The sequence below is a fragment of the Rhinolophus ferrumequinum genome, chromosome 17 (genome assembly GCF_004115265.2).
Source record: "Rhinolophus ferrumequinum isolate MPI-CBG mRhiFer1 chromosome 17, mRhiFer1_v1.p, whole genome shotgun sequence".
NCBI classification, from domain to species: domain Eukaryota; kingdom Metazoa; phylum Chordata; class Mammalia; order Chiroptera; family Rhinolophidae; genus Rhinolophus; species Rhinolophus ferrumequinum.
This window is the reverse complement of record NC_046300.1, coordinates 31245814-31259901: the sequence shown is the minus strand read 5'-3', so window position 1 is coordinate 31259901 and position 14088 is coordinate 31245814. Positions and strand designations below refer to the sequence as shown.

The 14088-nt window shown below is 44.8% G+C and overlaps 1 protein-coding gene across 2 annotated transcripts in view; it reads right to left on the bottom strand.

The window, feature by feature from the left end:
- The window catches only part of SH3BP5 (SH3 domain binding protein 5), a 63025-nt gene extending 58928 nt beyond the window's left edge, over nucleotides 1-4097 (bottom strand). The window contains exons 1-2 of one of the 2 annotated variants that reach the window (XM_033131765.1): nucleotides 3723-4097; nucleotides 1920-1982 (exon numbers count right to left, since the gene is read on the bottom strand). In XM_033131765.1, the coding sequence (XP_032987656.1) occupies nucleotides 1920-1982; nucleotides 3723-3860 (201 nt within the window). In that variant the 5' untranslated portion in view covers nucleotides 3861-4097. The remainder of the gene's footprint in view (nucleotides 1-1919; nucleotides 1983-3722) is intronic. The other variant, XM_033131764.1, reaches the window with a different exon arrangement.
- Nucleotides 4098-14088: the final 9991 nt, after the last annotated feature.

Here is a 14088-nt window from a genome sequence, read left to right as displayed (position 1 = left end):
AAAGGTCAGCCAGCAACATTAGGCCAGCTCAGACCACCTCTCTTTGTTACTGCCAAGTGCTCTCCAGAGCAAGGCAGGAAACACCTGTCCTGTGGCTTCCTGTGATACACAAATACCTAAGTGTATTCAGAAAAGGGATTTGGAAATCAGGGCTAAAAGGAGTTTAACAGATGAAACAATTTTACCCTCAGAAAGTAAGTAAGCAGTACCAGAACAGTGGCTGGCTTAGGGTAGGCATACAAATATTTGCTGAATGAATAAATCAATCAGTCCTTTGAAAAAAAGACTATTTCCAACTTGTCTTAATACATGGGATGGCAGAATATGAGAGCTGGAGGGGACGTGGAAAATGTTCTGGCTCTGCCATGTCACTGAACCATGAGGGTGCTGTACGTACCTCCGTGTTCTTACCTGGAGAAGAGGTAATCCCAGCCTTCTCTACTTTCCAGGCCTGTGCTATCCAGAACTTTCTACAGTAACGGAAGTGCTTTCTGCACTGTCCAATACAGTAGCTACTGAGCTCTTAAAACATAGCTACTGTGACTAAAGAACTGAATTTTTAATCTTATTTAATTTTAATTAATTTAATCTAAATTCAAATAGCCAAATGTGGCCAGAGGCTGTGACACTGGACAGCACAACTCTAGGTTGTTTTGACAGGAGAGAATGAGATAAACCTTGTAAACACACTTTGTAAACTCTAAATCCCTATAGAAACGGTGGAGTTTTTGTTGTTGTTTAATGTATTACAGATCTGAGATTCTGAGAGATTTCAATTGCCCAACAACGAGATTGGATTCATCATAAGTAAAAAAAAATTAAATAAACATGCAGATTTTACTTCACTTGGGAAAGAAGGGCAGCCAGTGTTCACAGATACCTACAATTGGACTACAGGGGTTGGCGATAACCCTTCACACAAAGCTCAGAAAACAAGGTTTTAATCCCCACTGCCACATCCAGATTTGGTACCCCCCGAAGCCTCTGCATGGCATGCAGTCAGAAATCAAGGTTGCCAGTGTATTGCTGGTAGGTTACATTTCTATCTCCTGCATCCTCACTCTTTGGGACCAGATGTTTCCTGCCTTTTCCACTGACCTTCCCTGCTATTTCTCCTGCTACAGAAACAGGTCCTCCCAACAGCTCCCTGCATTCCTTCAGCTCTCTGACAGTCATTCACAGGCTCTCAGATATATGCGGAGGATATTCAAATTTGCTGATTGATGGTAAAACCAACCACTACTGAAAAGGAATGGGGACTAATTGGTAGCTGTGAAGAATACTAATCTGTTTACACAGATTGGAAGATGCCCCTGAAATTCAAATCAACTTTTGTCTCCCAAGATTCTTCCCAGCAGGAAAGCCCTTCCGTCTAAACAGCTTTTGCTTACCATTAAAATAATTATATTCTACACACAAGCAGACAATAAAGAAATGAGCAGGGAAGTAGAAGGGGGTGAATTATTAGAGCAGGAGAGTCAAAAAAAAAAAAAAGGTTTTAAGTCTGAGCAAACACACAATGTTTCCAAGTACAATATGAGGAACTGCCCTAAAATATTAAAGAGATTTTGTGACCTCATGTATTCTTCTCCATTAAAGAGTTCAGCTCATTTTCACCTTAGTTCTTTTAGCTTTTCCACAGACACATTAACTTCAGGGCTTAGGCATGTGTAAAGCCCTTGGTTTTGGCCCCACAGAGCTTCCATAATAAAAAAACAACATGTGAAATTGGATCCACATGTGTTCCACCCACAAGCTGGGCTCAGCCGTATAGTTTATTCTGTCAGACAGCAGGCTGTTGCTCAACTGGAGGAGGGGACACCAGCAATCACCCTCCAACTATTAAAACAAAATTAACCATTCTGGTGTTAGCAGGACAGACACCAGTTCACCAAGAACAGGAACCTGGCCTTCAGTACCTCAAGTTCAGTCTCCCGTCTGTTGATGTCATCCGTGGATTGATTTAACTTCTCCAGTTCTCCCTAACAAAGAAAAGAGGCAGAAAAAAGATTTAAGGGATTTGTCTTTTGTTTCCAAGTGACTCAGCCCATGACCTGCAAAACTACTCCAGCACAATTTGGGAAGAAGGAAGTGTCAGTATTCTCAAGAAAAATAGTTGAGCCTTGGCTAGAAGAGAAATGAATGTCAGCATTTCTGAAACCTTTGCTTGATGGTGTCCCTTTTGAAAATGTCATACGGTCATAGGGATTTTCTTAGGAGGTTAAATATTTATTCCAGGTTTGTGCCTTCAGGTAAACCCACCTGTTACAAATCATTTAAGGGCTGATATCAAAATAGTACCTTCTGCCTTACAGCAAGAACTTTGCAGAAAAGAAAAGAAACAAAGCCAAGCCAAAAGTATAAACCTAGTGAAATGATTTAAATCGAGGGCAGAACACTGGCATTAACTCATTGGTGGTTGAGTATTTTTGTAGAGAGATGAAAATCTTTTCAAACTGCCAATTATTCAATCTCCCTAGGTGTTTTTAAAAAAACAAACAAAAACATTAGCTTTAAAAAAAACTACCTTTAAATAAACATTTACAAACTAAAATTTTATAAAAAGCACCCATCATGAAGTCAACTCATTTTACTCTGCAAACAAAGGATCTTGTTAACAGAATTCCTGTACCAACAAAACAAGATACTAGTCCAAACTGATTAATTTAATTAATAAAATTTCTGATACAAAGATTTTTTTCCACCTGATCTTTACCTTGCCAATCTGCCAAAACAATTCATTTAAACTGCAACAGCTGAATTAAATGAGCTTTTAATTGATCTGTGCACTGAAAAACCAATTAGGGCGGGTTCCAGGAATTGAAAGCATACTTAAAAGCAATATATATTGTGTACACACACAGAGAGAGAGAGACACACGTGTGTGTGTGTGTGTGTGTGTGTGCATGATTTATGGGAAGGTAGGAAAAACGAGTCTTGGACTTCTGCTTTTTGCTTAGAGGGTGAAAAGGTTAAGCGGTCAACCCTAGATCTTGGCTTGGAAATTGTTTTTTAATCATCTCCCTTACAAATGGAGGTGCAGAGGTCCAGGCCAATCCCCTCGCCTTCTCCCCGTGTCAGCTTTGCGCATCAGTTGTTCCTGATTTCTGTTCACACCCGACCTCAAAAAAGGAAAAGCTAGGTTTTAAATCATTTGAGGCCAAGTGGAGGGTTGAATCAGTAGTGACAAAAAGAAAAAAGGAGAAAAAAAAAAACCCTTCAGTTTGGTTACAATCAAAGGAGAGGAAAGATGGCTCAAGCCGGGCACCTCCACCAGGTGAGGACTCAGAACCCAGGGCACCAGTGCCAGCCCACGCTGCAGGGGCGGACAACGCCCACCCGGCAGCCGACCCCTCCTTCCAGGGCCAGGAGGCCGTGCAATGCCAGCGGTGTGGCGAGCCTGGCCGGGATACCCGGGATACCCGCGTGGCGCCCCCGCCCCCTTTTTCCCTTTGTTGCACATCCGCCCAACCGCTGGGCACGCTGCAGCGATCCCCTGATTCTGCCGCGGTCTGCGGGGGGATCCCGGTAACATATTCAGGCCGCATCCATGAGGGCACTGCAGCCTCCCGATGAACCCAGTGAAACAGTATTCAGCCTCTCTCTTCTTGCCCCCGGACCTACGTCGCCAGCACCCCCACCCCGGAGCGCAGGCACTGGATGCCGATCTCCGCGGCGGCCCTCGCCAAGCGGGGATCCGGGGCGCCCTCCGCGCGTCCTACCTGAATCCGGGGATCCACCTCTTCTTCCTCCTCCAGCTCCTGCTCCATCCCCTCTTCCTCCTCTTCCTCCAAGTCCCGGGCCGACTGCAGGAGCTCAGCCGGCTCCTCCGAGCGGCTCCGCTTCAGCGCCGCGTCCATACCCGCAGCCGGATCGCGAACAGCGCAGCGGGCTTCGGGACGTTTGGGAGGGTGGGCGGCCGCCGCAGGCTCGGCCGGAGCCCGCCGGTCTCAGCTCGGCACGGTCTGGGAGCCGCAGCCGACACCAGGGAGCCGCTCCGGCCGAGGCGGAGAGGAGGAAATGGGAGCGGCCGCCCCCTTTCTGCCGCGGCCGTCAGCGCAGCGGCGCCCGCTCCGCCCTCGTCCCGCCGGGGCCACCCTCCTTGCTGCTCTGACTCTCACTCCTCCGCCGGTCCCCAAAACCCAGGTCTCGTCACAAAAACCCAACTCTCTAAAAACCTCTAGCGTGGCGAAATAGGAGGGCCCTCACCCCCATTTTAACTTAACAGACCGAATATATCACAAAGTACCCAATGTTGGCCGCCTACTTTTGGGGCACTGTTCTCCCTCCTTCCTCATCTAAGGCAAATTGACTATATGGAAGGAAAGTTTGGGGTATTTCCATTCTCTGAAGTCACCTTTAGAAGCCTGTACTCAGTGGCCGTGAACCAATTTCAAGACTCACTCAAACCCCTGTCTGTAACTGCCCAAAGCACGTTTCTCCCCTTGGGTGAACCTTGGGAATTGTATTCCCTTGAAGATTTCCTCGGAAAAGGGAACAGAAACGTATGCTCACATAGACACAAAAGTACAGAGGAGAACCAGCTGCAGCTCCATGCATGGATCACTTTTCCAAAGGAATCCCACTGAGCAGAGTTCCATACCAAACACTTGGGCAGTTGTGGGATGGTCCTACCTGAATAGCTAGGAGGTATGGAAAATCCATGGATCAGAGGTGTGGGTGGGTGGGCACAGCCTTTTCAAGGAGGTGGTAAGTGTAAGTCCTGTGAATGGGCACGTTCCCTCCAAGGATTTCTGAACTGGTGAGGTTTCCTGCCCACCCAGAACAAGTGGGCAGCCAGAGCTTTCCTGGCAAACTCAACATCACAAAAGGCCAAAGAACAGCATGTCTGTGCTGTTATAAAATGTCAGGGCTACTGTGATGTCAGGGGAGCACAAGGTGAGGTGACCTTAGCAAAGCAGAAAGGACATTGCCACTGGCCACTGCTAATGTCTCCATCATTACAAAATGCAGAATGTGTACACTTTCTATATAGAGGCTGTGGCCCATCTGCTCTGAGTATGGAGGACAAACTTGCTTGAAGAAAGAGCTTCTTTCTGAGAGCCTATCATTAAAGCCACCTTGGAAAACTTGCTTCTGACAGTTTCATCAGAAGCTAAATTGGGGTGTTATTCCTTGGGCAAGGTACCACCCTATCCACACTGGCGCTGTGGTCCACTGTCAAAGGAGATTTCATCCTGTCTCCTAAAGGTAAGTAATATAGGTGTGTGCCATAGATTTGTTTCTGAAAAGATCACACCTATTCGTTGTTCTTTAAATCAAGAGAGACTCAGCAATTCTTCAAAAAAATCTTCCGAAGTTCCCTGATTTTCCAGTGGTGGATAAAGGCAGGGACAAGATGGCCATTAAGGGGAACTTTGGGACACATGAGCCACCAATGTTTCCCTGGTGGCTTGGATTTGAGCCCATAATTGAGCAGGTTCTTCCTAACCTAGCTGTGAATAACCTGAGCGAGAGAGGTCAAAAACCAGAAACGAAGTCAGCCCTGACTCTAAATGCTTGTCAGCTGGTGGACCCCCATCTTCAACAACAACCTCTAAAATATATTTTTATTTATGCTAAGATCTAAGAGCAAGAGTGGTTCAAATGCCTCCACAGTATATAGGGAAACTGTGCTAGAACATCGATTTAGACTTCTGTTGTTTTATTTTTAGGAGACCTGGGCCAGTTATAGCATTAATCCCAATAGTGTTCTAAAGTTAAAATAAGAAAAACACATAAACCACAGCAGTACTGTATATTTTCTGTTGGTACATATATATGCATATAAATGCATAGAAAAAGGTCTGGTGGAAGGATTCATACCCAGCAAAGGGGATATTTATACCCCTGGGAAAAGGGGATAGAGAGGGGCTCAACATTGGCTATGATGGGGATCGGGAAGGCAAAGGGAACTTTAATCTCTCAATGATGTTTTTATTCTTTACAAGGAGGATGTATTTATGATTATTTGTGTAATTTAAAAATAAATTTAAAATAATACATACTGAATTAGTTTTCTGTTGCTGTATAACAAATTACCACCAATTTAGCAGCTTAAAACAATACTCATTCATCACCTCACAGTTCCGTAGTTCTGAAGTTCAGGTACGGCATGACTAGGTTCTCTGCTCAGGGTATTCAGGCTCAATGAGGATGTCAGGGTGTCCAGGCTGCATTCCTTTCTGGAGGCTCTGAGGAGAAATCCTTTTATGCTCATTCAGGTTATTGGCTGAATTCAGTTCCTTGTGGTTGTAGGACCAAGGTCCCTGTTTCCTTGCTGACGACCAGCCAAGGGCCAGTCTAAGATGCTGGAGGCTGCCTGCATTTCTTGCCACATGACCCCCTCCACCTTCAAAGCCAGCAACGGAGAATTTTGCTGGTGTTCAATTACATGAAATCTCACATTTCAATCTATTATTCAAGAAGAGCCCATCCCTTTTAAGAGTTCACTTGATTAGATTAGGTCCACCCAGAATAGTCTCCCATTCTTAAAGTCAACTGTGCCATCCATATACATAACCTATTATCATGGAAGTGACTGTCGTGCAGGGTGGCATGCGGGGTCTCTGGTCCCGCTCCCCACATAAGAACGCAGGACATGGTGAGGCCAAAAAGGAACACCCACGGAGCCATAGGTAGGGGAGTCATACCACTATAGTCTTGCTGGCGGCTGGGTTGGAGACACAGGAAGCAGGAGCCACACTGGCCGCAGCCTGCCGTCCTAACTGCAATCCGCGCTTGCCAGCCACCATCGTCTTGCTAGCCCCCATTTATATTAGCGTAGCCACAGCAGTTATATTAGTGGCCAATGGCTCACTGGTTACAGCTGATGGCCAACTAGCCACAGCTGATGGCCATCCAATCACAGTTGATGGCCATTTACTATCTGAGCCAGCACCTTTCCACATGAGGCCGAGAGCCTGGAAACTGCACTCCTGGCTCTGTCCCCACAGTGACTCTCCCATTATATTCACAAATTCCCCAAATTATACAAGAGCATGTTCATCAGGGAGGAGGAAATGGGCCAATTTTATAAATTCTGCTGCTTCACATACCAAGAAGGCAAGCCATGTAAATGTTTCGTAAGCCAAGCAAATGCTTGATATTTATTTTAGCTAGCCTATCAATCTGGAACAGTGGTTCTAACGGTGTGGGCTGGACACCCCTGGAGGTCTCCAAGACCTTTCAGGATGCCCTTGAGATCAAAACTACTTTCGTGCTAATACTAACAGAATATTTGCCTTTTTCACTCTCATTCTCTCACAAGTATGTATGCATGGGAGTTTTCCAGGAGCAGACACGTGATATCAAAACCGATTGAATGCAGACGATATGAGAATCTAGTTGTCTTCTACAAAGCCACACGTTAAAGAGTTTTGCAAAAATGTAAAACAGTGCTCTTCTCACTCTTTGTTTTGTTTTGAAAACTATTTCTCAATTTAGAAACTTGTTATTTTTCATAAAAAATACATTTATGTTAACACCAAACAGATTTATTATTTTTAGATGAATTAATAAAAAATGTTGTCTTAAAAATTCCATACAGTAACACCAGTAGTTATAACCACATAAACAACAGCTCTCAGACATCTCCAATCATTTTTTAAAAATATAAAGGAGTATTTGAACCAAAAAATTTGAGAATGACTGATTGAGAGGACCTGTGTGTTCTAAATTTGTTATCCTTTTTTATTTGTATTTCAATATTCCACTTCCTCCTTCATTCAAAAGATGTGTACCCCCACCCAAGACCCTTGTTGGACACTGGTGGAGTATTACAGGCACAGTACATTATTGCCCATTTTAAAAGACTTTAACAATTTTAAATGATTGAAGAGATGGTTAGATAAGGTGCCACTCATGTATCATGTCTTTGTTTATTTCCTAGGATCTGTATTTTGTCAATTCCTATGAAGAACTCATCACCCAATTATAATGTTGCTCCTTTGGAGGAAACGGTTAGCTTTTTAAGTGCTTTGTCTGTGATGTGGTTTCTGAGTGCCATCTCTGCCTGCCAGGCTTTGGGTGGGTCCCAGCAGTGCAGGGGCACACCTGTATCAAAGCCACACTTTCTCGGCAGGGGCCTGATCACTTTGTGCAGTGTGGGCAGTGAGGGGAGATGGCTGACATCTTAAAAATCTTGAGGACTGGGGTGGCCAGTTAGCTCAGTTGGTTAGAGCGCGGTGCCGTTAACAATAAGGTTGCCAGTTCAATCCCCACATGAGCCACGGTGAGCTGCGTCCTCCACAACTAGATTGAAACAACCCCTTCACTTGGAGCTGATGGATCCTAGAAAACCACACTCAAGAAAAAAAGTCTTTCTTTGAGGACTGCATTGCTTGGAAGCCACACTCTCTGTCGATTTATTTTTACTACCTCCTTGCAGTTTGTTTAAACCCGGACACTGGGAGTAAATACACTATATGTGTTTATTCCCTGCCCACCACTTCCTTATGTTGTAGATCTTCCTAGGTGAAAATCACAGCCTCTGTGCTGTCCTGGTGTCCATTTAAAACAGCGGGGTGAAATTTGGAAAGGAGGAGAAAAAAGGTATCTGGCAGGATGAGCCTGGGTTTACATATTCCTCTATACTGGGTCCTTATTTGTCATGCTCTGGTTTCTTTCATGGGATTAAAATCAACCTCTCCTTTTGTAACCCTACCTCCTCACTAATGTCACACATTTACAATCCAAGCCTCTCCTCCCTGAACTATAGAGTTAGCAGGTCTCCAGCCCAGAGACCCTCCCCTTATTTCGTTCACCCTTTGCAGTGGTGAGCATTTGGGGATGTCTCTATTTCTGTAGATGTGGAGAGAAATTTGAATTTGTTTAATAAACACTCACAGAAAATCCTGCCATGCTCAAGGGGTGTCACTTTCCGGTCTGTAGGTGAACAGAGGGGTCGCCACCGTGTCTAAAATGCTCTTCAGCCATTTTTGTGAAAAGAATAACTTGTTTTCCCCCAAACACACGAAAACCCAGGAGTGGGAGAATGAGAGGAAGTGAGATGATCTGCTGACCTCAGATAGCTTGGATTAAGTTTAGGGCAGAGAGAGGGAGAGTGCTAGCCATCAACGTGGCTGAAGGGAGCAGTAGATTCCCTTCTGGCAGCTGAAAAGCGCCATGTTAGCCTCTGTGGGAACACAGAAGTCATCCCACTGTTCCATCCGCAAGGGTCAGGATGGTTTTACAGAGAAGTTGATACCGGGCCTTGAGTAATAAACAAAATTTGTCAAACAAGGAAGGAAGATTTTGCGAGAGAGAGAGAGAGAGAGAGAGAGAGAGAGAGAGAGAGAGAGAGAGAGAGAGAAAGAAAGAAAAAAAGAAAGAAAGAAAGAAAGAAAAAAAGAAAGAAAGAAAGAAAGAAAGAAAGAAAGAAAGAAAGAAAGAAAGAAAGAAAGAAAGGGCATCCCAGAGAGGAAATAACATGAAATCATGGAGAGCATGGACCTGTTAGAACAGCAACGAGGGAGATCATCTGGACTTGGGGCCCAGGAAAGGACAGTGGAAAGTGGAAAGATCAGGGATGAAGCCTAAAGGATGGTTTGGAGCAGGTCCTCAAGGGCCTTGAATGCCGGGCTAAGAACTTTGGGCTGTAGACTGTAGCACACGAGATGCCATTCTTTCATCTGTTCATGGACTCACACAACAAATATTTATCAAGCACTGAACACGTTTTGGACACTGTGCCAGACATCAGGGGTACGTTAGGAACAAAACACACAGACGCCCTGCTGTCAGGGAGCTTACATTCTTGTAGGAGGTGATGGGCAATAAACAAATAGATGAATAATATGTCCGGGTGATTAGTGCTAAGGGCAAAAACGAAGCAGGATATGAGCAGTGACGAAGTGTGGAGGCGCCGCTGTAGTTATGGCAAAGGCACTTTGAGCCACGAAATGAGAGAGCAAACCATGTATATCTTTGGGGGAAGAGCACTCCAGTGACAGAGCATCATGTGCAAAGATCCTGAGGTGGGAATGTGCTCCAAGTGTTGGAGAGAAAGTGACAGCAGTATGGGTAAAGCAGAGAGAGCCAGAGAGAGAGCCAGGGAGATGAAACCAGAGACCTGCAGGTGAGAAGGCCATGGAAGGCCTTCAGGTTAGGGTAAAGAGTTTGGATTTTATTCCGAGTGAGTGATCATGTAATCACTAGTGTGCGGGAGCTTGACTGGAGGGACATCGGGAGCTGGGGGCAGGGCAGACACAAGGAGCTCAGTTAGGCTGATGAGCTAGTAGTGAGAGGATGAGGAATGCCTCTTCTGATTGCTTCTTTTTCTCAGTGAAACCATAAGCAGGGTCACCCAGTGAGACTAATGGGCAGTGAGGGGCACTGGAGGTTCGAGGACAGAGCTGGACAAATGCCTGTCCGGAGAGTTGGGAAGTGAGTTGATCAAAGGAATATGTTCTAATTGCCAGGCTGCACTGAGGACCCACTGTGCTTTGAGATTCGTTGAGAACAGTCAGCAAGGATGAGCGGTTTTTCCTACCCAAGCTCAGCTGCTGGGTGCAGGTAAATGTAGTAAGAATGTGAGATTTAACCAGGGTTGAGATTATGCCAAGTTCTTACCAAAGCTAAGGAGAGGGGTGAGGACTTAACAGTAGCTGGGTGGGGGGGCGGGGGGGGGAAGGCCAGGATTTTATCGATAGCCCATGGAATCTAAACTGGATCAAAAGGGAAGTGCAGGCATGAGGGGCTGAGGGAGGGGTTGTTAAAATGTTCCGGGGAGTGAGGATAAGGCCATGAATCAAGGGGGAGAAAGATGGGAAAGAATGGAGACTGTGCAGGTGTTGGTGACTGATAAGATCGGAGGGAGGGAAAAGGATCAAAGATGATCACAGAGTTTCTAGTTTGAGTGACTGGATGACACCAGTCTTAGAATCTACACCAGAATTAGAATCTACGCTATAGAAGTTTAGGTTGAGAAGATAATAAATTGGTTTTTAGAGCATGGGGAAAATCCTGAAAGCCCAAATGCCTGTTGTATTTGAAAATAGGGATCCCGGTTATCCAAGCGTTGAACAAAACTCTGCGAGGCCGTTCTTTCCTCAGTATACTCCCACCTTAGCTAGGGTGTGACAGCTTATCCAATCTTTGAAGAGCATGTCAGTTTTATTTCTGACATTTGGTGGCCTCCAGGAAACAGATACAGTGCAAATCTCTTCTTTTGGTGGGGCTCGCAGGAAATGACAGTGACAAGAATTACGTTTGATCTGGGTTTAAATCCCAGCTATACCATTTGTAAGCTGACTTTGTAGAAGCTGTTTATTCTCTCTGAATCTCGGTATCCACACCTGTAAAAGGATAATAACACCTGTGTCTCCCTGTCAGACACATTATGAAGGTTAAAGAAAGTGATCGTTATAGAATTACTGGCACATACAACTTTAATTCATGGTTGTTCCCTGGTCTTGGTGGGGAACAAAGGGAATCGAGTAATTTTACACAAGCGGTTTGTTTGTTTGTTTGTTTGTTTGTTTTTAAATGGCTCGTAAAGTGAAATTTGCAAGTTGAAAGTGGCCAGAAATATTAATACATTTTTGAACACCTACTCGATGCAGGTACTATTCCACATACCAGTTTGAGGGCCCCAAACATGTAGAAGACAAAGTCATAGTGTCTTCCTACTTAGGGAGAAAAGCACCCACAAAAATTGTGCCCTAAGATGACGACCACGTGAGTTCCTCATTGTGAAGTTCAGGCTTTTTCTGTGAAACGTCAATGCCATTCAAATGAAGATTTCCTGCAACACTGATTTTTAAAAAACTTTGCACCTGCTTGTTAACCTCTATAAAATAGAAACGGCTCTTTTGGACTAAGAAGGAAATGAATCTGTGTTCACATCCCATTCTGGTCATAATGACTGAAGAAATTGACAGCCAGCATCTCCTGTCTGCCCACCTGTAATTGTTACCTGGCGCCTTAGGCCAGAGGTGGTAACCTGGGTACTACTGGATGGATAAGACCCGAGGGCATGTGTTGTCTGGCTGACGGGGCACTTTATAAATTGGAGCCAGCAGCTAAAACTCAGGCATTACGACATGACCATTCAAATCTTTATGCTTGGCAAGAGTCCGGAGATATGAGGAACAGCTGACCCCTTTAGGAAAGACATGTGCTCTCCAGTCAACTTCAGAGCACTGCTGGCAGACCTGCTTATACCAGCAGGCTGCACCCCACTTCTCAGCACCCCGTGGTAAAGTGACGAGGGGAAGATGGTTCCTCTGTCTTCCTCTCACTTTCCCTTCTATTCCCACAGACCTCAAAGGATCATGGCATGTGCCAAGATGGAAGAGAATTTTAAAATAGGCCTCAAACCCTTCAACAGTACTTTCCGGCCCCAGATGGCTGTTTTTCAGAACCCAAGGAATTACAGAAGCCAGTTCTTTGGAAGGGATCAGGGCCTCGTCATTAATGAGGCATCTGCTTAATTCCGCGAATCAGTGACATCAGTGCGTTGCCAAATTGTCTTGCACTGTGGCTGCTACCCCCTAATGAGAATCTTTATTTGTGTCCTAAATTGAATTAAACATAACTCTCTTTGACCCAGATGAATTACAGGCCAGAGTACTTAGAGAACCCAGGAAAGAGACTTTTGATGTTTATCTGTGGTCTCAGAGAAGCTGCAGACATTTAAAATGGTGTTGGAACCTTAGAGACAGAAAAAAAAGAGTTCCATTAAAAAAAACAAAAAAACAGTGAGCATAACGGATTGCAGACACAATGTTAGAATGGATTTTAAAGGGGAAAGGGTATTTCTGTGCCCTTGAAGAAAAATGATTGGTCACTGTGACCCAGTTTGGGTTAAGCAAGAACAAATCACGTCAGCCTTGCCCTCACTTCTTTATTCCATGGGTTTATTAGTCTAGCCAGGGAAGGAAATACACAAGACATGAGATCTTCATTGTTCAAAGAAAATTGGTATAAAAAAAGGCCACATAAATAAATTCACATATAAAGGAAACCCTAACATTTCACATGAAATAATGAAAAAAAAAGGTTTCACCCTGCAAAACGAAAACTTAAAATTGGGAAAGTAAGTTATATTCTTGTATTTTAAAAAACAATTTAGTTGACAAATATTTAGTGAGCATCTATTATGTGACAGCCTCTGGCAAGGATGATACAGCAATGAACAAATTAGACAAAATCCCTGCCCTCATTGGGGTTTCTAGTCTAAGGGAAGACAGAAAAAAAATTTAAATACATAAATGAGCAAAATAGTTGCAGTTAGTAATACTGATCATTGCTATGAAGAAAAAAAGGAGGATAACCTAATAAAGAAGGCTGGAGGGTAGGGTCTGCCTTCAATGGGAGATGGAGAAGGCCTCTATGGATATGACCTTTGAGCTGAAATTTGATGATAAGAAGAAGTCAGGCAGCGATGCTCTGGAGTAAGGAATGATCTGGATACCAGAGACCCTGAAGAGGGAGCCAACAAGACAGCCCTTGCAATGTCCAGAGAGTGAGCAAGGAGGACGGGGTGTTAAAATGAGGTGCGAGACTTGGGCACAAATCAGAGATGAAGCTATGGGAAAGAGTTTGGATTTTATTATAAATGTGATGAGAAGCCATCAGAAGGATTTACACTGAGGAATGGCACAATCTGATCTATATTTTTAAAAGATGACCATGGCTGCTATGTAGAAATGGGATGTCCATGAAGGCAAGAGCGAGAGTAGGAACACCAGTTAGGAGGCTGCCAGAGGGGCCCTAGCGAGAAATGTCACCATTTGAGCTAAGTGGTATGGGGAGATGGAGTAGAGTCGATTCGGGATATGTTTTAAAGATAAACCCACAAAACTTGCTATTTATTAGATGTAGGAGTGGGTAGACTCAGAAGCATCAAGAGGCCGGCCAGGTGGCTCAGGTGGTTGGAACACCGTGCTCCTAATGCCGAGGTTGCCAGTTCAATTCCCACATGGGCCTGTGAGCTGTACCCTCTTCAGCTAGGATTGTGAACAACAGCTCTCCCTGGAGCTCGGAGCCCCCCCCCCCAATGCCTCAGCGGGTGGGGGGAGGAGGAGTGGGGGAAGCGCAAGGCTCATAATACCAGCGTGGGCCAGGGAGCTGTGTCCTACACAC